This window comes from Watersipora subatra, chromosome 5 (assembly GCF_963576615.1).
Source record: "Watersipora subatra chromosome 5, tzWatSuba1.1, whole genome shotgun sequence".
Lineage (NCBI taxonomy): Eukaryota > Metazoa > Bryozoa > Gymnolaemata > Cheilostomatida > Watersiporidae > Watersipora > Watersipora subatra.
In genome coordinates, this window is record NC_088712.1 from 32,904,182 (window position 1) to 32,931,934 (window position 27,753).

Sequence of the window (27,753 nt, forward strand, 5' to 3'; positions counted from 1 at the left end):
GTAAGTCAACAAGTAAAAGTATTTAAACAGTATATAAGTTCATAAGTAAGTCAACAAGTAAAAATATTTAAACAGTATATAAGTACATAAGTAAGTCAACAAGTTAAAGTATTTCAACAGTATATAAGTACATATGTAAGTCAACAAGTAAAAGTATTTAAACAGTATATAAGTACATATGTAAGTCAACAAGTAAAAGTATTTAAACAGTATGTAAGTACATAAGTAAGTCAACAAGTAAAAATATTTAAACAGTATATAAGTACATAAGTAAGTCAACAAGTAAAAGCATTTCAACAGTATATAAGTACATAAATAAGTCAACAAGTAAAAGTATTTAAACAGTATATAAGTACATAAGTAAGTCAACAAGTAAAAATATTTAAACAGTATATAAGTACATAAGTAAGTCAACAAGTAAAAGCATTTCAACAGTATATAAGTACATAAATAAGTCAACAAGTAAAAGTATTTAAACAGTATATAAGTTCATAAGTAAGTCAACAAGTAAAAATATTTAAACAGTATATAAGTACATAAGTAAGTCAACAAGTTAAAGTATTTCAACAGTATATAAGTACATATGTAAGTCAACAAGTAAAAGTATTTAAACAGTATGTAAGTACATAAGTAAGTCAACAAGTAAAAGTATTTAAACAGTATATAAGTTCATAAGTAAGTCAACAAGTAAAAATATTTAAACAGTATGTAAGTACATAAGTAAGTCAACAAGTAAAAGTATTTAAACAGTATATAAGTACATAAGTAAGTCAACAAGTAAAAGTATTTAAACAGTATATAAGTTCATAAGTAAGTCAACAAGTAAAAATATTTAAACAGTATATAAGTACATAAGTAAGTCAACAAGTTAAAGTATTTCAACAGTATATAATTACATAAGTAAGTCAACAAATAAAAGTATTTCAATAGTATATAAGTACATAAGTAAGTCAACAAGTAAAAGTATTTCAATAGTATATAAGTACATATGTAAGTCAACAAGTAAAAGTATTTAAACAGTATATAAGTACATATGTAAGTCAACAAGTAAAAGTATTTAAACAGTATATAAGTACATAAGTAAGTCAACAAGTAAAAGTATTTAAACAGTATATAAGTACATAAGTAAGTCAACAAGTAAAAGTATTTAAACAGTATATAAGTTCATAAGTAAGTCAACAAGTAAAAATATTTAAACAGTATATAAGTACATAAGTAAGTCAACAAGTTAAAGTATTTCAACAGTATATAAGTACATATGTAAGTCAACAAGTAAAAGTATTTAAACAGTATATAAGTACATATGTAAGTCAACAAGTAAAAGTATTTAAACAGTATGTAAGTACATAAGTAAGTCAACAAGTAAAAATATTTAAACAGTATATAAGTACATAAGTAAGTCAACAAGTAAAAGCATTTCAACAGTATATAAGTACATAAATAAGTCAACAAGTAAAAGTATTTAAACAGTATATAAGTACATAAGTAAGTCAACAAGTAAAAATATTTAAACAGTATATAAGTACATAAGTAAGTCAACAAGTAAAAGCATTTCAACAGTATATAAGTACATAAATAAGTCAACAAGTAAAAGTATTTAAACAGTATATAAGTACATAAGTAAGTCAACAAGTAAAAATATTTAAACAGTATATAAGTACATAAGTAAGTCAACAAGTAAAAGCATTTCAACAGTATATAAGTACATAAATAAGTCAACAAGTAAAAGTATTTAAACAGTATATAAGTTCATAAGTAAGTCAACAAGTAAAAATATTTAAACAGTATATAAGTACATAAGTAAGTCAACAAGTTAAAGTATTTCAACAGTATATAAGTACATATGTAAGTCAACAAGTAAAAGTATTTAAACAGTATGTAAGTACATAAGTAAGTCAACAAGTAAAAGTATTTAAACAGTATATAAGTTCATAAGTAAGTCAACAAGTAAAAATATTTAAACAGTATGTAAGTACATAAGTAAGTCAACAAGTAAAAGTATTTAAACAGTATATAAGTACATAAGTAAGTCAACAAGTAAAAGTATTTAAACAGTATATAAGTTCATAAGTAAGTCAACAAGTAAAAATATTTAAACAGTATATAAGTACATAAGTAAGTCAACAAGTTAAAGTATTTCAACAGTATATAAGTACATATGTAAATCAACAAGTAAAAATATTTAAACAGTATATAAGTACATAAGTAAGTCAACAAGTTAAAGTATTTCAACAGTATATAAGTACATAAGTAAGTCAACAAGTAAAAGTATTTAAACAGTATGTAAGTACATAAGTAAGTCAACAAGTAAAAGTATTTAAACAGTCTATAAGTACATAACTAAGCCAACAAGTAAAAGTATTTAAACAGTATATGCAAATGTAAGTACATAACTAAGCCAACAAGTAAAAGTATTTAAACAGTATATAAGTACATAAGTCAACAAGTAAAAGTATTTAAACAGTATATAAGTACATAAGAGAGTACATGAGAGACATACACCAACTCATGATTTGGTTCCATCATTTATAGCCAACAAGATTTGAACGCTTTTTTACTCTTGTTTTTGGTGATTATAATACACTCACATTTCAACATGTTAAGTTGAGCCATTATGATATTTATTTGATATTTCGCGTGTGTAAATATTGTTGTAGGAATAGTTTAATTCATTTCATTTGCATCACAGCCCAAAAAGTAAAAGCTGCTCATCGGATTGGTGAGATATTTGGATGGATACTTTTGTTTTTGCTCATAACTACATGGACCTTTGTTGTTCTTGTATGTGTGTAGCCTACGGCTCGGCTTCGGCAATATCCCACTTAAGGACACCTGTGATATAGATATACTAGTTGAATGCCCGGCGTTGCCCGAGTAATATGAAAGTCTTTTGACAGAAATGTTATTTTTATTTAACAAATAACAACGGTTACCGTTATAACTTTCAAACTTCATATCGTAAGAAAATTGTTTTGTGCAGTTCAAATGAATTAGGAGAACACAAATGTAAAGGTTTTCAAACTTTGTCAAACAACTGTAACTTTCAAGCTTCATATCACGAGAAAAATGTTTTTTGCATGTCAAATAAATTGAGAAAAAAATAAAACAACTGTGAAAATGTTTAAATGTGAAATAATTAGCAAGTAACGGCTAAATAAAGTCTGTTTTGCTACAATTACAATGAGGAATGATTTGGCAATGATACAATTAATAGGAACTGAGAAAGCAAAATAAAAATATTGATTATGTTGAATTAATAATGACAATTTATAATGCATAGAAGTGTGTGTGTTGAAAAAATGCTGTTGTTGCGACAGAAGTGATCTCTCAAAACTTTGAGTATGACGACACTGGTACCTCTCAATACTGGTACAAACGTAAAAAATGAGATACTGGACTGCCTTTGTCTGGTACTTTGTCTGATCGAGCGGAGATGGAATGTATAGGCTATTCCTACTTGAGATAATACAATTGTCCGCGTGAAAAGGTTTTAGCCTTTACAGATCTGGCAATCAAACGTTAGGATAAACCGGAAATAGGATTGTAACGGCACATTTGAAAATAAGAAATTAAAAAGATAGGTAATGGCAACACAAAATTAACTTTTGAAATTTTTTTAAAAATAACAAATTCAAAAATTAATATTAATTAATAATAAAACTGAAAATTTAGCGTGTGCAATTGAGAAAAGGATACGGAGTAGGTATATAATAGGAGCTATGAATTGTAAGAGTTTTCGTAGACTTGTGGCTAAAGAATTGGTTTACAAACATGCAGTTGCATTCTTCGTTAGTTCCAATCTAGCATGAAACAGATATTTCATTCCTAAATTTTAATAGCTATAACTGGACAAACTGAACTACACCCATATAGATAGACACACAAACTTTGAGATTTATATATATACGTAGGTGTCTATATATAAATTTGTCTATATGTATATGTAGATGTATATATATATCCACTGTAGATGCAGTATTTACAGTCACTTGCATGGAAGTGCGTAATATTAAAATAGAGCGTAACATTGTTTTAAGCTTGACTTAAACTTTTAGTTCACTTAATTTTTATATCTAAAATTTATGCTTTATAAAATGTGCCGCATGCTGAAATATGTTTTATGTATATCAGCGTGTAGCGCACCTTTTCCGCAGCGTGGCCATATTTGTAGCATCCATCGCAATATGTGGAAGCATATGACTTGTATTTTTTAGGCTAACAAACTATAGCATATTACACAAATAATAGCATATTACACAAATAATAGCATATTACACAAATAATAGCATATAACACAAATAATAGCATATTACACAAATAATAGCATATAACACAAATAATAGCATATAACACAAATAATAGCATATAACACAAATAATAGCATATAACACAAATAATAGCATATTACACAAATAATAGCATATTACACAAATAATAGCATATTACACAAATAATAGCATATTACACAAATAATAGCATATTACACAAATAATAGCATATTACACAAATAATACCATATTACACAAATAATAGCATATTACACAAATAATAGCATATAACACAAATAATAGCATATAACACAAATAATAGCATATTACACAAATACTAGCATATTACACAAATAATAGCATATAACACAAATAATAGCATATTACACAAATAATAGCATATAACACAAATAATAGCATATTACACAAATAATACCATATTACACAAATAATAGCATATAACACAAATAATAGCATATTACACAAATAATACCATATTGCACAAATAATAGCATATTACACAAATAATAGCATATAACACAAATAATAGCATATTACACAAATAATAGCATATTACACAAATGATAGCACATAACACAAATAATAGCATGTAACACAAATAATAGCATATAACACAAATAATAGCATATAACACAAATAATAGCATATAACACAAATAATATCATATTACACAAATAATAGCATATAACACAAATAATAGCATATTACACAAATAATAGCATATTACACAAATAATAGCATATTACACAAATAATAGCATATAACACAAATAATAGCATATTACACAAATAGTAGCACATAACACAAATAATAGCATATTACACAAATAGTAGCACATAACACAAATAATAGCATATTACACAAATAATAGCACATTACACAAATAATAGCATATTACACAAATAATAACATATTACACAAATAATAGCATATTACACAAATAATAGCATATAACACAAATAATACCATATAACACAAATGATAGCATATAACACAAATAATAGCATATTACACAAATAATAGCATATGACACAAATAATAGCATATTACACAAATAATAGTATATTACACAAATAATAGCATATAACACAAATAATAGCATATAACACAAATAATAGCATATAACACAAATAATAGCATATTACACAAATAATAGCATATTACACAAATAATAGCATATTACACAAATAATAGCATATTACACAAATAATAGCATATTACACAAATAATAGCATATTACACAAATAATACCATATTACACAAATAATAGCATATTACACAAATAATAGCATATTACACAAATAATAGCATATAACACAAATAATAGCATATAACACAAATAATAGCATATTACACAAATACTAGCATATTACACAAATAATAGCATATAACACAAATAATAGCATATTACACAAATAATAGCATATAACACAAATAATAGCATATTACACAAATAATACCATATTACACAAATAATAGCATATAACACAAATAATAGCATATTACACAAATAATACCATATTGCACAAATAATAGCATATTACACAAATAATAGCATATAACACAAATAATAGCATATTACACAAATAATAGCATATTACACAAATGATAGCACATAACACAAATAATAGCATGTAACACAAATAATAGCATATAACACAAATAATAGCATATAACACAAATAATAGCATATAACACAAATAATAGCATATAACACAAATAATATCATATTACACAAATAATAGCATATAACACAAATAATAGCATATTACACAAATAATAGCATATTACACAAATAATAGCATATTACACAAATAATAGCATATAACACAAATAATAGCATATTACACAAATAGTAGCACATAACACAAATAATAGCATATTACACAAATAGTAGCACATAACACAAATAATAGCATATTACACAAATAATAGCACATTACACAAATAATAGCATATTACACAAATAATAACATATTACACAAATAATAGCATATTACACAAATAATAGCATATAACACAAATAATACGATATAACACAAATGATAGCATATAACACAAATAATAGCATATTGCACATATAATACCATATAACACATATTGTATCAATTTGGTTTCTAGTCAGCTCTTTGTTGGTTTCTATATTCAGAATTGAGAAATTTGTGAAGCATTTCTGGCTATTTGCAGACCGTCACTTTGCCCTGTAAAGACATTTTAGCAAAGTTCTTAATTGTATTAGTCAGAGGCTACTTCATCATTACAGCCCAAGTGTCTCTACCTCCACAGTGTGAGGTGTCTGTCACACATCCTTCGGTGTGGGATCCCATCCAATATTGCTGCTTGGTTATGATATAGCAAGACAACATTTACTATTCTAATTGTTATAAATGTGGTATTTTGCAGAGGATGTGGGTGACATAATATTTACTGACCAAAAGAGGAACTGGAAAGCAAAAGGCAGGTTTAAACCGAAGCACATCCATGAAATGGCTGCCATCATGCTCTTCTATCCTGAATACAATCCAAAGAAATTTTCGGAGCCAGCAAGGGAGGTTAACCTTGTTCTGGAGACTCGACGAGGCCAAACGCCTCCAGTGAAATTTTTCTACCTGTCTGGTAGGATTGAAAATACAGCTACATGACACATGCGTATGAAAAGTCATCATGTTTGCTCACACATTGCCTCTAGTTAATCCCCAAAAAATAATTCTTTAAAATTTGGGAGATTATTTTGTATAACCTTAGGCAAGGACAATATAATTTTGTATTAAAATTTGGGTTGAAAATATCAACTAAAATAACTGAACGTTTACAAATAAGGCCATGTGTGTAGAAGGTTGTTGAAAATGCAGTGTAATTCCTTCAGTCACCCGCAATTTATGACTACTTGTAATGAGATGTCATGTGTCACCTAGGTGTCATGTGTCCTTTAGGTGTCATGTGTCACCTTGGTGTCATGTGTCACCTTGGTGTCATGTGTCACCTAGGTGTCATGTGCCACGTAGATGTCATGTGTCGCTTAGATGCCATGTGTCACCTAGGTGGCATGTGTCACCTAGGTGCCATGTGTCACCTAGGTGCCACGGTGAGAATCATTTTCCTAAGTGAATATTGACACAAGCACTACTACTAAATACTACTAACTACTACTACATGTAGATACCACTGCTATATGTAGATACTACTAATACTAGATACTACTAACTACTACTTGATACTATAACTAATAAATACTTCTAGAAATTATTACTATCAACTACCACTGTTGTGTTCATAAAAGTTGTCGAACTGAAGCTAGGTGTTGTTCTCCTGTTCTTTCTATTTCATACTAACTTCTACCAGAACTACTAGACCAAGCTACAGCAACTACGACTACTACAGCTGACAACACTTGCTTATCTGGTTGTCCTTTGTTTAAGCATTTTTTACTTGCTAAACCTTGAAAGTGAGCTAATATTATCAAAGCAAAAAATGCAATTAGGATGACTTGAAGAGACTCATAGCAGCTTAATAACCGACATAAACAAGTCAAGTGAACCCGCTGCTAGTTGGGTTGTCATAAAGTGTGTAAAAAGTTTGTGCTGTCATAGTATATTTTTATATTTACTATGTGATTGCATAGCTAAAACGTGTTAGGTACTTCGGAATATTTTTGTCAGTGCTTCCATACAGCTGTTGTAAAATATGTTACATTGTATATGTAATGTATAAATGTATTGTATATATATCATACAGCTGTTGTAAAATATGTTATATTGTATATGTAATGTATAAATGTATCGTATATATATCACACAACTGTTGTAGAATATGATATATAGTACACGCCCCTTTAATGTATACCTCCTATCACGTAGATTCCAGATAACGTAAAAAATTTATGTGAATTTTCTGCTTCGTACTACGTAAGAAGTTCCATATAAGGTAAAGTGACAAGTCGGGCAAAGTTTCACATTCGATTTGAATGTTAGTTTATCTCAAAGCACTTGCGGAAGAGAAAACGCTGTGCTTATAGCGTTATATTTATTATATATCACTTTCGCGACATTCTAGTTCATCGTAGAAGATCATTAACTGTGTCAACAAAAAGAAGAATGGGATAGCTGTGCAGTTGTTCATAAATATAAAGACAATCGATTGGTGATGATGTTGCAGCGTCGATCTACCAATCTGAATGTCGCGAAGTTGAGTATCGTCGAAAATTGTTTTTCATCCTTACCTTGACCGCCTGGTTACAGATAGACGTCGAACAGATAGAACTGATTTGTATAGTAAAAGGATGTTGTTTTGCCTTACTGTGGACATACAGCATATTTGTTATTAGTTTTATTTTGCTAAATAGACTTGGCTGTTTAGAAAAAAATGAGCGAATAATTGTGAATGAATGCCAAAAATGTGCAGTCTCCATCAATTTGTTGTAAAATTCCTGCAATTATGGTCTATAAAACCAGTGAGATTGGTCATAAAAAAGAGAAAAGTTGTCGATGCAAACCAATAATGCTGCAGTTATTGTACAGCTCACAAATTAAAAGAGTCAAGTCAAGTTTTTCCCTTTTTGCATGGCCAAAGGGGTTAGTTTGGAAAGGTCTTGAAACAGATTAAGCAATTTACATGTATTTTACTGGTCTTATAATGTAAATTCCCTATAGCGTAAACATTCCTGAAACGGATTATTTACATTGTTGAAGCGCCTACTGTATTGTATATGCGTAATGAAATCCGATAGCCGCCGATCTAAGAATAAGCACCGCAGCCAAAAGAAAACTTTCATATTTATTGTTTCATTTATGTTAAGTTTTGTTTGTGCATTAACAGTGCTATATGAATTATAATTAAATTGTACTCATAAAATTATTTGAATTACTGTACATGTATATGTTTTTATATTGAACTAACAATAATGTCATTGTAACCCGGAACGTGGACTATGGTCAACACAGCCTTTAGTTAGTTTTCTCCGTATCCGGGCAAGTTTTACCTGCAATTGGTTGTATATAAAAGAGGCCCGAATATTGTGAAGGGCAGTTAGTGTTTGGACATGGTACCTTAAAATACAGATATTCTACTCGTAACAGTCGCGTTTATTAACCCAGATGATCCGAAGGCTAATGGGATACGACCCGTATCTGTTTTAAGGACACAGAACAGGACTACAATAAATTAACAGGGCCGTTGTCCGGACTACACATTGGACTCGGTGGCCAGGCTCGGTGGCCAACATAGTCAATAACAACAGGTGGTAGCGGACCGGATGCAATTTTAAAGGCAGTATCCCACAATCCATTACATATGTATATATGTATTGTATATATTCCATACAACTATTGTAGAATGTAAAAAATGCTGTTGTATGAGATTTATAATAGCATTTTATACCTTCAAATACCTGAAGAGTCTCTTTGCAGTAGATTTATAATAGCATTTTATACCTTCAAATACCTGAAGAGTCTCTTTGCAGTAGATTTATAATAGCATTTCATACCTTCAAATACCTGAAGAGTCTCTTTGCAGTAGATTTATAATAGCATTTTATACCTTCAAATACCTGAAGAGTCTCTTTGCAGTAGATTTATAATAGCATTTCATACCTTCAAATACCTGAAGAGTCTCTTTGCAGTAGATTTATAATAGCATTTTATACCTTCAAATACCTGAAGAGTCTCTTTGCAGTAGATTTATAATAGCATTTTATACCTTCAAATACCTGAAGAGTCTCTTTGCAGTAGATTTATAATAGCATTTTATACCTTCAAATACCTGAAGAGTCTCTTTGCAGTAGATTTATAAAAGTTAAAGCTAGACGAATCTATCAGGTTATAACTTACTGTATCTTCAATTTCAAGGTTGGTGGTATCGATAAAAAAGAAAGACCTTTCGGGTATGTGCGATTTTAGAGAGAAAAATTCGATTTCAGAGAGATAGGTTCGATTTCAGAGAGAAAGGTTCGATTTCAGAGAGAAAAGTTCGATTTCAGAGAGAAAGATTCGATTTCGAAGAGAAAGGCCTTGCGAGTAGCTTGGATTTCAGAGAGAGAGGTTCGATTTCAAAGAAAAGGTCCTGCGAGTAGGTTCGATTTCAGAGAGAAAGGCCTTACGAGTAGGTTCGATTTCAGAGAGAAAGGCTTTGCGAAGTTTGATGTCGGAAGGTGGTACACAGGAAGTGGAAGTGTTACCTTTTTGCACTTCAGTTAAATATTATACTGCTTGTAACCACTTGAAGAACCATCCCTTCTTGGTTATACATGTGATTGGTTTTCTTTGCAGAGAATGCGACATCTGAACGGAAGAGGGAACGTAAATTAGCTTTCCGAAAAGGTAAGTTTGATTTGCCATCATATTTATTGAACTTACAAGTTCATATTTGGCGGTTGTTGTTGCTAATTAATCTCAAGTATTTTGTATATTATATATAAGTATAAGTATATTTTTATATATTAGAATAAAGTATACTTAGTGTACTTATATTAAAGCTGGGCGGTATGTCGGTATTACCATTTTTTCGTGATACTTGCGGTTAAAACTGAGCGGTCAAAACGTCCCAATGGAACCGCGCGGTGCGGTTCAGTTGTTCACGCACTGAGGACACCGAATAATTATGTGAACATTCATGCGGTATCGGTACGCACCCATGTAGACCGAGCGACCGTTGTCACATGGTAAAAATGGCGCCAAAATAGAGCAGATTATTGGTGGATGGAGATGATGTTTTGTCGCAGGGGGCCATCCTTTGCGGGAAGAACAGTCGTCATGCTAAAATGGACGGCGAGAGTATCGCAGAAGGTAAATGCTTTCATTGTTTCTTATTATACTCGTTGTTAGGCCATGAGTGGTCACACTTTAGGTTTGTGTCTGGACTTGGTGCGTTAGTTGGTATGACTGGGAGGCATTTGATTTTTTATTCTAATCTCTGAATCTATCATATTCATGGGTGCGGATCATCATTTTTTTAATTTTTGATTCAATAAAGATCGATGCTAATCAGATGGACAGCCTTGAACATTGACTTGCCAGTTATTGCAGCTTTAGTGTTCGTACTATTTTTTTATAAATCTAAATGGAGAGAAAATACTAGCTAGGCAGCAGAATTAATGAGAATATTATTTATTCGTGACTCGAACTCAAAATTTTCATGTTTGTTATGACTGTCAATGATAGTTTCCAAACCATACACTTTGTCAGTTGCATTATCTTTTTAATTGTAATAATTAATTTCTTATCATTAGGAGTTTTGTTTCTAGTCTGCACTTAACTAACCGCCTGAACTTAAATAAAATCTATCATTTTAATAATGTGCGTTATTTCTTTGAAGCTCTTAAGAACAAAGTTTTATGATATAGACATTGTTCAAAGCTTTTAGAATGACAATAACTGATATAGACATTGTTGCTTGCAAAATTTTACTCTTCGCTGTTCACTCTCCTCACGTTCGCGGACTGCTTTATATTTTACGTTTCTGTTTAGTTGGTAGTTTGTACTCCAATTGAATTTTGTCATCATTGAAATCTACCGAAGGTGCAGATTTGGAAGTTATAACACCGACATCGTCGAAATCCGATGTTTGGCAATGCTTTGATACACTACATTAGATGTAGAAACCACGCTGCTTACTTCTTCCATGTTAGTTATTAACCCTTTCGCTGCCGTAGACGCATGAATGCGTTTTCGTGGGACGACTGCCGTAAGACGCATTATTGCGACTTTCCCAGCAATTGCGTAGTTACCTAATTTTGTTATTCGTTGATAGCATAACCCATGGTCTTTAAGACTTTTATGAAATTGACAGTGTTGTCCGAAGATTTGTCTATAAAATTAGCCTAAAGTAGCGAAGCAATTTTTAAACTTTTGTTTGAGAATTTCTCATTTAATAACGAACATTTTTTTGCATGAGTTCATTAATTACCGCGCACGAGTCAGAAAACAGGTAATTAGTTATGTTGATGACATTATAGCCAATTCAGATTCAGATTCTCGTGATTATACAGGTAATTAAAGCAGCAGCAATGTGTCTGATAATGGTGAAAGTAATAATTTTGTGAGAGTAAGGAACATTATGGAAGATTGTTTTAGCTTCGCATCGATCGTAGCTTCAAACAGCTTTATCATTGCACAAAGTATAGATCCCTTGAATTTTTGCAGAGCAATGATGGTTAAAATGTTGGAAAATTATAATATGTAACAAAAATGTTCTAGATAGAGTTTGAAATTGGAAAAAAATACTGTTTACATATCATGAAGCAACATCGGCAATTTTCGGTAAAATGGCTGGCACTTGACAGATACCCAATTTTGTACATGCTTGGCAGTGAAAGGGTTAATAAGCACACGATTTACTTGTAAATGGATGTAGGATTGCAGTCAACGCTGTCAAGTTGAATGTTGTTTTATATACGGTATTTGTAATTACGTATATAAATAAATTAAATTGTCGTTCAGTGCTGAAGATCTGGGTTTATTCTCAACAAACATGGTACATGATTTTATGTGTGTCTATGATTCTGTATTTTATGTTCGCCTTTTACACGCTCGTTTAAAATAAAGAATACACAATATCCAACTTTAATGTTTAGAGTTGGGTGGAATGAACCAACAGGTGGATTGAGCAATCCAAATGCCATCCCTTGTGCAAGGGTTTGCTTAGCACACGGGACCCTGTGCTCCAGTAAAGTAGAGTTGGGGTTGCCTTCCTCCGACTAAGCTGGCTATTGCTGTGTAGCAATGGTAGGTGAAACACAACTCCCAAAAATTCATGCGGTTTTTGTCTCATTTTTCGATATTTGTTGGTGTGTAAACCGAGCCGTATGTTTTTGGGAGTTGTTCTCTCAATGTCGGTATGCGGTACGGCATCAGTTAAAACAGGTGCAGTCTCGGTGTACTGTTGGTGCCCAAAACCGCCCAGCCTTAACTTATACTATAATATAATTATAATAGTATATACTTAATAAGCTATTCCCCAGCGAAATTCAAATCGACGACTTTTTAACATTTTTTACCTGTTCAATGTTGACGTAACACAATTTTGCTTTAATAAATGATCCATAGATGATTGAAACGCTGTCAGTCCTTTATTGCATGTAAAAATGATTAGTTTATATACAAAATACTGTCCAGTGTTCAAAATTAAATATATTACAAGCACAGCTTTGTGGGATTTTCTTAGTAAGATTACTTTCAGATGATGTTAATACATACACCGTCATACACTGCTGTATATCTTGTATATCTATACTGTACATCTTGTATATCTATCCTGTGTATCTTGTATATCTATACTGTATATCTTGTATATCTATACTGTATACCTTGTATATCTATACTGTATATTTTGAGCACCCAACCTTTGTTTATCTGGAGGCTGCGCTTGACATTGAGATAAATCTTTTGGCCAACATTTATGCACAATTTTAATGTGAAGATTTGCAATATAAGCTTGAGCTGTAACATGATTAACAACATCAGACGAATATTTGGACATGCTTTTAATGTCCATTTAAATTCCGACTCGTCTTACACACGGAGGCATCTGCCTCAGAAGTGCTTCAGTAAAAGACAGCACATTGGATGAACATAAGAGGGTCTCGTAGCGTCAGAAGTGTTCCAGTAAAAGACAGCACAATGGGTTGACATTAGAGAGTACCATAGCCTCAGAGTGCTTCAGTGAAAGACAGCACATTGGGTGAACATAAGAGGGTCTCATAGCCTCAGAAGGGCTTCAGTGAAAGACAGCACAATGGGTTGACATTAGAGAGTACCATAGCCTCAGAAGGGCTTTAGTGAAAGACAGCACATTGGGTAGACATAAGAGGGTCTCATAGCCTCAGAAGTGCTTCAGTGAACGACAGCACATTGGGTGAACATAAGAGGGTCCCATAGTGCAAGAAATAGGAAGAGTAAAAAATTCTGTCTGTTTTCTGGACAAATGTTAAGCAGAGGGAGACTCTGTGGCAACATTGAGGTACCGCGTCTACTTTTAAACATTGCTTTAATACCATCTGCACTATAATAACATCTCTGTCCGCCGGTCTGAGGCACGGGTGGGTGTTGGGAAAACAGAGTGCATCGCACAGGATTCGAACTTGCACATTCTGCTCAGCAACGAGGCACGCTACCATCTGCACCTTTGATCACCTTGATGCGTTGCAGATACTTAGGTACTAGTAGGTACTACTTAGGCATAATTTGCCATTCCACTGAACTGCATTAGAGCGGCTCCCATTAAGCTGCCTTATGGGATGGATATGGCCTGTGGGCCGCAGGTTGGGCACACCTGCTGTATGTCATGCCATATTAGAAAATTCAGACTATAGGAGTTCTGACACTCACGAATGTGCCTTTTTAACTTTACTAAGCTACATGTAGTTTGTAATCAGTTCGAAAAACTCTTACATCAAGCATGTAGATGTTTGTTAGTGTAAGGATATTTTATTTAAAGGTTGACTTGCAACAAAATTCACATTACAGTTATTTGATATCAAAAGATTCACCATGTCTTACTCTGTTGTGTTGTAGGTGCCAAATATGAGGAAATGTGATTACAAGCTCTTGAAAGCTCAAAAATGAAAAGCCGCCATAGATTTGATTCTGTTCTTTTCTCTGACGTAGTCATTACAGTTTGGTTATCGCCTTGTCACGTGGCTTTCTCACGTGAATTGAAAGGCCAATAAAAAGCTTATTATAAAACTTATCGTAGCACTAGTTTATGACAAACACTTTGGGTTTTACCGAAGACCCCGTATCAAATATAGATACTCGCTACTTTACAGTTTTGTTTCGGCATTATCTAATCGTCAAGTCGTAATATGATCGTGTGATCCAATACTTTGCAAATAATTTTTGCAGCACTTTTCGATTATCCCAGGTGACCAACAGGCTCGTCATGATTATCAGACAATGATATGTACTCCTTCGAGGTAAGGTTAAAAAATTAAATGAATTTTTACGGTAAGATATAAGATATCACTGCTAAAAGTGACAGCATTACAATTACGATAAAATAGACGCGTAAGAACCATAGACATGGTTTTATTGAATGCGTGAAGTATATTTGTGAATATATTTCGACGAATGAGATTGCATCAAAGTGTAAACAGAAACCATCCTGTAACAACTACGTCCCATTTGATCCGTTCTGGAAAGCGAATCCAAACTACGGCGGTCTCGTGTGGCTGCGATTAACCGTTCGTTTTTTAGCTTTTAAGAGCTTGTAATCACATTCCCACATATTTTGCACCTACAACACAACAGAGTAAGACCTGGTGAATCTTATGATACCAAATAACTGTAATATGAATTTTGTTGCAAGTCAACCTTTAAAATGTTTGTTGATGATATATATACATGTGTATCATAAACAATATGACATATGTATATATATATCATATACATATATGATATACATGTATATATTGTGGTTAACTGAACTGAAGTAAGAGAGTATTTGCTCCCTTACTTCAGTTTGGTTGAGCAATCTGTGCGACACTACTAGCCTAAGCGCAAAGCACAATATTTGTGATTTGAGAACTCTACTGTCTGTGTATTGATTTTCTTAGTCTGTGAGGCATCTTAATTGTTTCATAGCAAGAAGTCAAGTCTCATAGGCAATGGGATTTGTCTCCATTGCCTACTCTGAGCTGCACTGAGGAAGCTTCAAAAGCCAAAACAGTACTGGCTGTGGCATTAGTTGATAAATGATATATGTATATATCATTTATATAATCAGTAGAACAGACTATAAATTTTGATAGAAGACATTATTATTAATAGTTTCATGCTTGCTGAAAGCAATCTGCAGGTTGGTCTCAGCAAGCATATATATATAGATATATATATATATATAGATATATATATATAGATATATATAGATATATATATAGATATATATATATATATATACATATATACATGTATATAGTAACTAAAAGCAGGTGCAACAGCATATAAAAAGAGAACTTTACACTAAAAACCTAAAAGCTAATTAGTGGAGTATGATATATTAAAAAAATATTATGAAGAAAGTAAACTTTTAGTAATTGGGCTACAAATTTGTTTCGTGTGATGCACTCATCAGACGCGTTTGTACTAAAATGAAAAGCTTTACCAAATGTGCCGAAATGTCAGAAATGGGCTTGCTGTGTTAATCATGTAATTTAGTGCTAAGTGTAACTGAGAAGATAACTCCTAGCATGTCTGCAATTGGAAGTCAATTAATTTATTTTATTCAATGTGCCTAAGTGGGGTTTTCATATTTTGAAGTATTTTCCTAGTAAACATAGTTTGCATCGCTTTGTTTTGTTTGTCTATGGTTGTGCTTGAGCTAATATTTTCCATGTTATGTTGCATGTTGAGTTGCTGTCTTTCAACTTTCAAATGTGCTTGCTCAATTCTCTGTGGTCTTGTTTGTTTTTGTGACTAAACGAGGTTTTATGGTTGCTGTATCTAGCTTTAAATTTGGTTGAGCAAAGTCCTATGTAGGTTGCTGCGTGTTTGTTTGTGTGGTTGTTCACTGTTGCTTGATATATCACATTTTTGGCTCTGCATTTTCCTTCCAAAGGGCAGTTGTTTTTTGTCTGCAGTTGCAACTTTTTTCATTGTCTTCTTTTTTGGTGTAATGGTTTTTGTAAGGGTTTGGTTGCTCGCATCAATGATTGTTTTTATGTTTGGCATTACTGAGTAGCTCAGTTTGAAGGTCTGTCTATAAGTGGGTGTCACAGAAACACCCACTCCAATATTGCTTGGAGTGGGTGTTTCTTTGGGAAGCATGTCGTAACTATGCTGAAAAATTTTTGTCCGATATTGGTTGTAATATTGGCGCTGAATGGGGGATTGTACCATGGGATTTTTTTTGTCTGTTACATTTTTTAGATTGTTTCATGCTAGTGTCATAATGTAGTTTGCTGTTGTATCCACTCTTGTGGAGTGCTTGTTGGTATGGTTACATTGTGCTGTTAAATTGTTGTTCATTTGATGAAAGTGCGTTTAATCGTTTGTTTATGTTGTCTGGTAAGTTTTTCAATATGGAAGGTGGGTGGTTGCTTTGTTTGTGCACATATAGTATTGTGTTACCTAGTTTTTGGAAAAGATTGAAGCTGCCATCTTGTAGATTTAAAGTTACGTCAAGAATGTTTACTGATCGTTTGTTTGCCTCAATATTAATTTTCAAGTTGTTTTTATTAATTATGTTGCATATTAGTTTCTTTGTTCTCTCTATAGCTTGTGGTGTACCCTTGCAAACCGCAAGTCTATCGTCTCTGGATAATCCTATACTACGAGTCAATTCCTTGGGTACTTGAGTCAGTATATATATATATATATATATATATATATATATATATATATATATATATATATCTATATATCTATATATATATATATATATCTATATATATATATATATATATATGCTTGCTGAGAGCAACCTTTTCAATCTTTCTCTTGTAGTGAAGGACAACAAGAGAAAGGTTGGAAAAAAGACCGCCACCCTCTATTTGAAGGGCACTTCCATTTGACCGCCACTTTGACTATCTTTGATCGTTATGAACCCATATTATCAAGTGATCAGTAGAAAAGTGTCCACAAAATCTTATTAATAATTAATCATTTACATTAATAACAATCAATTTTTTCGTTGTCCAACTCCAGAGTTTTTCAGTTTGTTTTTTTCGTTAAAACTTGAAAAGCAACACCATAAAAATAATAAATATCTATCTCAGGCTGATAGTAGCTCCTGGTTTAACGTGGTCCTAAGACTAATTCAGACACCCTATCATGCAGACACCATATCATGCAGACACCCTATCATGCAGACACCCTACCATGCTGACACCCTATCATGCAGACACCCTACCATTCTGACACTCTACCATGCTGACACCCTACCATGCAGACACCCTACCATGCTGACACCCTACCATTCAGACACCCTACCATGCTGACACCTTACCATGCTGACACCCTACCATGCTGACACCCTACCATGCTGACACCCTACCATGCTGACACCCTACCATTCAGACACCCTACCATTCAGACACCCTACCATGCTGACACCCTATCATGCAGACACCCTATCATGCTGACACCCTATCATGCAGACACCCTACTATTCAGACACCCTACCATGCTGACACCCTACCATTCAGACACCCTACCATTCAGACACCCTACCATGCTGACACTCTATCATGCAGACACCCTACCATGCTGACACCCTATCATGCAGACACCCTACCATGCTGACACCTTACCATTCAGATACCCTACCATTCAGACACCCTACCATGCTGGCACCCTATCATGCAGACACCCTATCATGCTGACACCCTATCATGCAGACACCCTATCATGCTGACACCCTATCATGCAGACACCCTATCATTCAGACACCCTACCATGCTGATACCCTACCATTCAGACACCCTACCATTCAGACACCCTACCATGCTTACACCCTATCATGCAAACACCCTACCATTCTGACACCCTACCATGCTGACACCCTATCATGCAGACACCCTACCATGCAGACACCCTACCATTCAGACACCCTACCATGCAGACACCCTACCATTCAGACACCCTACCATGCTGACACCCTATCATGCAGACACCCTACCATGCTGACACCCTATCATGCAGACACCCTACCGTGCTGACACCCTACCATGCTGACACCCTACCATGCAGACACCCTACCATGCTGACACCCTATCATGCAGACACCCTACCATGCTGACACCATATCATGCAGACACCCTACCATGCTGACACCTTACCATGCAAGCACCCTTCCCCTAGACAACCTCCATATGCATGACAAACATGCTGTGAGCTAAGTTTGAAAAGCAACGACACTAATAAAAATGTGTCAGAATAACACTGGTAGTGATCTACAAAACTGAATGTTACAAGTTCAAATCCCATTCGTAACATCTGTTTATCTCTAACATTGGCTGAAGAGTATGACACACAAAATTGACACACACTCACACACGCACACTATTTATTAATTTATGGATACACATACAATACATAATATTGTAACTTACAAGGCATACTGTTATCACATACAATGTATATTGTTATCACACTCAATTTATACTGTTATCAAATACAATGCTTGCTGTTATCACATACATTTCATTCTGTTATCACATACTGTTATCGCATGCAATGCATACTGTTATCACATGCAATGCATACCGTTATCACATGCAATGTATACTGTTGTCACATACAATGCATACTGTTATTATATACCATGCATACTGTTATCACTTACAATGCATACTATTATTACATACAATGCATGCTGTTATCACATACAATGCATACTGTTATCACATACAATGCATACTGTTACCACATACAATGCATACTGTTATCACATACATTGCATACTGTTATCACATGCAATTCATACTGTTATTGCATACAATGCATATTGTCCGGTGTCTCTATTTTTATAAGCTATTCCAATTGATGCCGGGCGGGTCTAGGACAAAAATGTTTTTCATGTTTGCTATTTTGCGCAATATAGAACACACACGCTAACAACAGGCTAGTGTTTAGCTCTTGTCCTTATGGTATCTTCAATCCATGGTTATTTATTTGTTAAAAATAGTTGTTTGTGTTGCTGAAAAGATTCACGGCACTTTGCCTCTGTTTAGCCACACAGAGAATGGAGACAGAGAATTCATCAGCTCATATCCCAGCCGTTGTAGAAGACCAAGACCCTGGCCAGAGTGCTAGCTGGGTGGGTCTTGCACAGTAGCCTTGATACATGTAGTTTTTAATAGTACCTTCATCCTTATATCCATATTGTTTACTTTCTGATGCATTCAGTCTTGGTGACATCTGCCCCTCATGTCATTCATATTGTCTCACTTGACTCGTAACACTTGACTCGTAACACTTGACTCGTAACACTTGACTCGTAACACTTGACTTTGAGAGAATCTTTGCTTCATTTTCAGAGCTCGCAGTATAATAAGTTATAAGTAAGTATTGTATTTAGGTAATGTAATTTTCATTCAGTATAAAATTTGTCATTTTGTTGATGATAGGGGTGGGTTGCTAGTAGCGTAGTCAACAGGAATAAAACCTACAGTAGACGCTCATGTATCATAAATAATCTGTTCTGAGAACGAATAATCGATCGTAAATAATCTGTTCTGTTTACGATGTAGGGATTTCACATTATACGAACAGTAAAATACATGTGAATTGCCTAACGGGTCTCAAGATCTTTCCAAACTCACCCATTTGATCCTTCAAAAAGGAAAATAGTAGACATAACTTTTTAACTTAATGGTTGTTAAGCTGTATAGTATGACAGTAGCTAATAGCTGTACAGTAACTGGTGTTATTGGTTTGTATCGATTGTACAGTAAGTGTGGTATAATTGGTTTGTATCGACTGTACAATAAGTGTGGTATGATTGGTTTGTATCGACTGTACAGGGAGTGTAGTATTATTGGTTTGTATCGACTGTACAGTAAGTGTAATATGATTGGTTTGTATCGACTGTACAGTAACTGTGATATGATTGGTTTGTATCGACTGTACACTAGGTGTGATATTGTTTGTTTGTATCAACTGTACCATAAGTGTGGCAATATTGGTTTGCGTTGACCGTACAGTAAGTGTGGTATTGTTGGTTATTATGATATGATAATTTGTAGCATGCTGATTTATGCAATTATCCAAAACCTGCTATTACCGGATTTTTATTAATTTTTATGATCGTATCTATGTAAATTCACTCTCCTTTTTGAAGTAGACATGGTTATATCGGACTACTGATAGTTGTAAAGTTATGACTGAAGTAGACCTGGTTGTATCAAACTACTGATAGTTGTAAAGTTATTACTGAAGTAGACATGGTTATATCAGATTGCTGATAGTTGTAAAGTTATGACTGAAATAGACATGATTATATCAGACTACTGATAGTTGTGAAGTTATTACTGAAGTAGACATGATTATATCAGACTACTGATAGTTGTAAAGTTATTACTGCAGTAGACATAGTTATATTAAACTACAGATAGTTGTGAAGTTATTACTAAAGTAGACATGGTTATATTAGACTACTGATAGTTGTAAAGTTATGACTGAAGTAGACATGGTTATATCAGATTACTGATAGTTGTAAAGTTATGACTGAAATAGACATGATTATATCAGATTACTGATAGTTGTAAAGTTATGACTGAAGTAGACATGGTTATATCAGATTACTGATAGTTGTAAAGTTATGACTGAAATAGACACGATTATATCAGATTACTGATAGTTGTGAAGTTATGACTGAAATAGACATGATTATATCAGATTACTGATAGTTGTAAAGTTATGACTGAAGTAGACATGGTTATATCAGATTACTGATAGTTGTAAAGTTATGACTGAAATAGACACGATTATATCAGATTACTGATAGTTGTGAAGTTATGACTGAAATAGACATGGTTATATCAGACTACTGATAGTTGTGAAGTTATGAGTGAAATAGACATGGTTATATCAGACTACTGATAGTTGTAAAGTTATTAATGAAGTAGACATGGTTATATCAGACTACTGATAATTGTAAAGTTATTAATGAAGCAGACATGGTTATATCAGACTACTGATAGTGGTAAAGTTATGACTGAAGTAGACATGGTTATATCAGATTACTGATAGTTGTAAAGTTATGACTGAAGTAGACATGATTATATCAGATTACTGATAGTTGTAAAGTTATGACTGAAGTAGACATGGTTATATCAGACTACTGATAGTGGTAAAGTTATTACTGAAGTAGACAGGGTTATACATTCTAGATCAAAGGTTACATTATAGATAAAAATTTATTTACCAAAAGTAAGCATAATTTTAGAGATAGTCAGTTAATTTTCTCCACGAGTTCTTTACGTTCGAGCACCACTGGTAAAAAACTTCATAAAGTCGGTATTGAGCCACCATTTGCATCCAGGTTTTTCCATTTTGCTGTTGAGCCAAACTGCTATCCACATTTGCTGGTTTTGAGCCATACAACTGCCATACAGCTATCCTCTTTCACTAGTGTCGAGACATACAGCCATCATACAGCTATCCTCATTCACTAGTATTGAGCCATACAGCCATCATACAGCTATCCTCATTCACTAGTGTTGAGACATACAGCCATCATACAGCTATCCTCATTCACTAGTGTTGAGACATACAGCCATCATACAGCTATCCTCATTCACTAGTTTTGTGACATACAGCCATCATACGGCTATCCTCATTCACTAGTGTTGAGACATACAGCCATCATACAGCTATCCTCATTCACTAGTTTTGTGACATACAGCCATCATACGGCTATCCTCATTCACTAGTGTTGAGACATACAGCCATCATACAGCTATCCTCATTCACTAGTGTTGAGACATACAGCCATCATACAGCTATCCTCATTCACTAGTGTTGAGACATACAGCCATCATACAGCTATCCTCATTCACTAGTGTTGAGACATACAGCCATCATACAGCTATCTTCATTCACTAGTGTTGAGACATATAGCCATCATACAGCTATCCTCATTCACTAGTGTCGAGCCATACAGCCATCATACAGCTATCCTCATTTGCTAGTGTCGAGCAATACAGCCATCATACAGCTATCCTCATTCACTAGTGTTGAGACATACAGCCATCATACAGCTATCCTCATTCTCTAGTGTTTATTTGCAGAGTTCAAGCAGTATGAATTCGAGTCTGTCTAATCCATCCCAACCTGTCGAAGATCAGCCTGTTTCGCCCATGTCATCAGTGGACCAAAAGTCAGGTAGGAGAAGTTCGTTTTATTCTCTGTCCAACTCATGTAAGTCGCTGCAGTTGCATTAACTTTCCTGTTGAAAGAGTCAGCATGTTTGCTTGTACATATGTGCAGGTTTGTTTGCATATACATATGCAAAGGTGTGTATGCATGCACTTCTGTGCATGTATGTGTGCATGTACATATATGCAGCTGTGTGCGCATGTACATATATGCAGATGTGTATGCTTGTACATATGTGCAGGTCCAAGTAACTGTATGCATGTAACTTTGATGTTTATATACAAATGTTTAAAGAAGTATCTTCAACGTTTGTACTGTCTGTACAGTTTGTATATCTTGCCAGATATACTTGTGGTACAGACCAAGTTTTGTTTTCACTTGACTTCGTTCAAGTTAATAGTGGGTTTTTAATAGATTTGAGTGAATGCAATGAATACAAGAAATGAATGAGTACAAAAATGTAAAAATGACAAAGGTCAAATTAATCAAATATATATTCCTTATCCTGAAGCTATGGAATAGCTAATTATCTTAAACTAATCAACTAATCACTTCCTTATATCAAACAAATTAAACACCTGCTTCCCATTCCACTTCAATAAAATTGGTTGCTACCTTTTTGCTGTTTCAGCTTTGCAAATCCACTGGCAAACCGAAGCCCTGCTTGCAATGTTCGATCTCGACTGTCTAGGCAGATTCTTCATTTCAAATTTAAAACTATGTTTTAAGACTTAAACTTAAAACTATGTTTTAAGACTTAAACTTAAAACTATGTTTTAAGACTTAAACTTAAAACTATGTTTTAGGTTAATTCATTAACTTCTATGCTCATTTGATTATACCATGATTGTCTCCTCTGTTGTTTTTATTGTCATGGGAACACTGTAAGCCGAAAACTCTCACGATCTGCTTCACAAATTTTGAGATATTCAGTCTGATCGCTGGTTTCAAACCTGCGACCCGTCATGTTTCTTTGTATTAACTTGAACACTCTCCCAGATCAACCGAGACACGCTTATACACTCTCCCAGACTAACTGAGACACGGTTATACACTCTCCCAGATTAACTGAGACACGGTTATACACTCTCCCAGACTAACTGAGACACGATTATACACTCTTCCAGACCAAACAAGACACGGTTATACACCTTTTCAGACCAACTAAGACACGGTTATACACTCTCCCAGACCAACTTAGACACGGTTATACACTCTCCCAGATCAACTGAGACACAGTTAAACACTCTCCCTGACCAACTGAGACACGGTTATACACTCTCCCAGAACAACTGCGACACGGTTATACACTCTCCCAGACTAACTAAGACACGGTTATAAATTCTCCCAGATTAACTGAGACACGGTTATACACTTTCCCAGATCAACTCAGACACGGTTATACACTCTCCCAGATCAACTGAGACATGGTTATACACTCTCCCAGATCAACTGAGACATGGTTATACACTCTCCCAGACTAACTGAGACACGATTATACACTCTTCCAGACCAAACAAGACACGGTTATACACCTTTTCAGACCAACTAAGACACGGTTATACACTCTCCCAGACCAACTTAGACATGGTTATACACTCTCCCAGATCAACTGAGACACAGTTAAACACTCTCCCTGACCAACTGAGACACGGTTATACACTCTCCCAGAACAACTGCGACACGGTTATACACTCTCCCAGACTAACTAAGACACGGTTATACACTCTCCCAGACTAACTGAAACACGGTTATACACTCTCCCAGATCAACTGAGACACGGTTATACACTCTCCCAAATCAACGGAGACATGGTTATACACTCTCCCAGATCAACTGAGACGCAGTTATACACTCTCCCAGACTAACTAAGACACGGTTATACACTCTCCCATTCCAACTAAGATATGTATCTTCCAATTTTACAACAACCAGATTTTTCAAGCGCATTGAGAAAAGCCACTCCATGTTGTAAGACTAGCTTATGCAAATGTGCATTTTTTAGCTATAGACTGTCCAGCTGTGGTGGTTGACCAAAACTCTCTGCCTAAATCACAAGATCAACCTATGGTAAGCATTCTGTTTATATGCAAATGTTGGTATAGCTAACTATTTAGTTGTAACCTGGAGTAATTTCCTCTTGGAATAGCTGATAATCATACCACATGTTTGTGCACTAGCAGTCGATGTGGTCAATGACAAACACGGGATATTGTCGGTGAATATGGGTAATACATTACTACCATTTTGTTTTTTTATTTTTTAGGTTTGTGAATTTTGATGGCAACATCTTTATGGGTATATTTTAATAAACCCAACGTTTCGTATCGCTGGGCAAGTTGAAACATTTTTGTGGCACCCATCGTCGTTATGAGGTATTATCCCGCAATCGCAACATTTTAATAGCCATCCCAGTTTTTTGTCATTCTATTTCAACTTCTGTTGTATCATATTCATTTAAGCATTGCAAAATTAGCATCAAGTAACTCTTATTCAAGTATTACAAAATCACTATAAACAGACTCTTATTCAAGTATTACAAAATCAGTATAAACAGACTCTTATTCAAGTATTACAAAATCAGCATAAACAGACTCAGATTTTCAGTTGCAATAAAATTATGAAAGCTGCCAACTCTTTCAAATGTTTTCACTCTACGTCCTGTTACAAAGGCAGTAGCAAAATGCGTAGTCAGCAATGTGTGAATGTATCTCATACAGGGATGACCTAGGAAGACAATTGTTTGTTTAGTTTAGCGTATAAAAGGTTATTATTCAGTACTAGTATGCTGGCAGTCGCGTGTACCGTGAGAGACCATCATGTGTAATAACTGTTTGCATATACATGTAAATTGTTTGCTGTGAAAAGGTGGTTATGTAGTGCAGGTAGTAGCATGCATGGCTCGCAATCCAAATGCCCTGGTTAAGTTTATGCGCGGTGCAATCTTTTCTCGTCGCGCTCTTGGTGCGGCTTCAGGCAGACAGCTCTTATTGTAGTAGAAATTGTTTGTAGTTTTTGTGTGAAGCTATCCTGAGGAATGTCTGTCTACTAAGTTGGTAACATTCGGGCATTGGGTTATGTGAAGAGGTTCACTCGGCTAGTTAGTCACTTTCTGTTACCGGTTATAGGTGCCATTTTCATGTGATTTCATGTGAATTATTTAAGGGTAGGATTAGTTTTGTACTAACAGCCCCATGAGTGTTGCTATTACAGATGAAATGGTTCCAGTCTTTATTTGTGTCATATTTCTGATTTAATTCTCTAACATTGCAAACTGTTGACTTGCAGGGAGAAGACCCCAATTACTTCCATACAGGCCAAAATGCACAAATTGTTACTTCTCAAAGTGTTGATTCTAATCAAGAGAATGCTAGATATACAGCTGTCAAAAGTGCTTCTTCTGAAAAAACTACTATGGTGAAGCATTCGATATCGGATACGCGACCAGAGCGTGTCTTTCGGCATGTTGACACCATACCTAGTGCATCTTGTGGTATGAAACCTTGGGGTGTGGCTCCTACTACTAAAAGTAACAATCCTGCTATGTCAGCATCCGCATTTAGAGCTCGACCCATCGCTAAGCCACGTTGTTCTCTGCCAGCTCAACAGGCAGACTTACCAACATGGTCAGTATCTACGCAAGGCTCTGAAAATGTTGAGACTTCTTTCGCTGGCTCATTTCCTTTGCTGACCTCACTGGCAATCCCTGCTGACACACAACCTCTGGCTTTACATAGCCCGACTGGTGATGAGGCAGACATAGTGGGAAACTTCAATCTGGATGAGACATTAAAAAGTTTGTTTAGTAATGCCCCGGCAGCACTTGCTGCGGGTGTCAGCTCTCAGTTAAATAACCTAGCTGACAGGCAGGAGCAAGTCTTTTACCAAAGAGAAAATGTTCCTGTTACTGAAGGAATGGAGAGGCAACAATTTCACACTCCCTCTATCGAAGGGCTGCAAAATGTGGAGACCTTCGTGTCAGCTCCTCAGGCTGCATCAAATTTTCCTCCACCATCGTTCTCAGGATCTTTCCCAGCTCTTGAGCAGTCTTTTCAAAACTACCAAACTCTGCCCGAAATCTCTGTTCTTTCTCAGAATAGCGCTGCAATGAGCCGGACAGAAAACCTTTTGCCACTAGAAATGCCCTTAGCTACACCAAATCCGGCGCCACGGGTGCACCAAAGGCGAGCGCAGTCAGCCATATTGAATAGACAGCAATCAGCTCCTACCCAAACTAATATGCAATCTCCTGTCACTAGCCATGGGCATGCCCGTTTGTCGCAGGATGGTCAAAACATGGTTTTAGATTATCGAACCAGAATGTCCTTTCCATCTACAGCTAGCTCAGGAGATGCTTCTTCAGCATCTAGCCAGAGTCCAGGAGTGGCTATTGGTCCGCAATCCCCTAATGAAGCTCTTGATGATGTAAGTGAGCTGAGCAAAGTTTTTACTAAAAATAACAGTAATGTTTATTGTTTCAAGAAATCAGCTGAAGTTTGTCTATGGCATATATAGCCGTCACAGTTTTTAGTTCAGTCATTTATTGGTTTGTTTTCGACACTTGGAATTGCTGTAACAAAATTTCTTCTCGCATTCCAATTGATTATTGCATGCACTAGTACCAAAGAGTTCAATATTTAATTTTGTGGAAACAA

At 34.6% G+C, this 27,753-nt stretch overlaps 1 protein-coding gene across 2 annotated transcripts in view; it reads left to right on the top strand.

Moving 5' to 3' along the window:
* Nucleotides 1–27,753, top strand: part of LOC137396341 (proto-oncogene c-Rel-like) — a 142,808-nt gene that overhangs the window by 32,470 nt on the left and 82,585 nt on the right. For both annotated transcript variants that reach the window (XM_068082571.1, XM_068082570.1), the window contains exons 8-13: nt 6,693–6,905; nt 10,553–10,603; nt 19,951–20,036; nt 23,011–23,104; nt 25,104–25,168; nt 26,387–27,523. In XM_068082571.1, the coding sequence (XP_067938672.1) occupies nt 6,693–6,905; nt 10,553–10,603; nt 19,951–20,036; nt 23,011–23,104; nt 25,104–25,168; nt 26,387–27,523 (1,646 nt within the window). The remainder of the gene's footprint in view (nt 1–6,692; nt 6,906–10,552; nt 10,604–19,950; nt 20,037–23,010; nt 23,105–25,103; nt 25,169–26,386; nt 27,524–27,753) is intronic.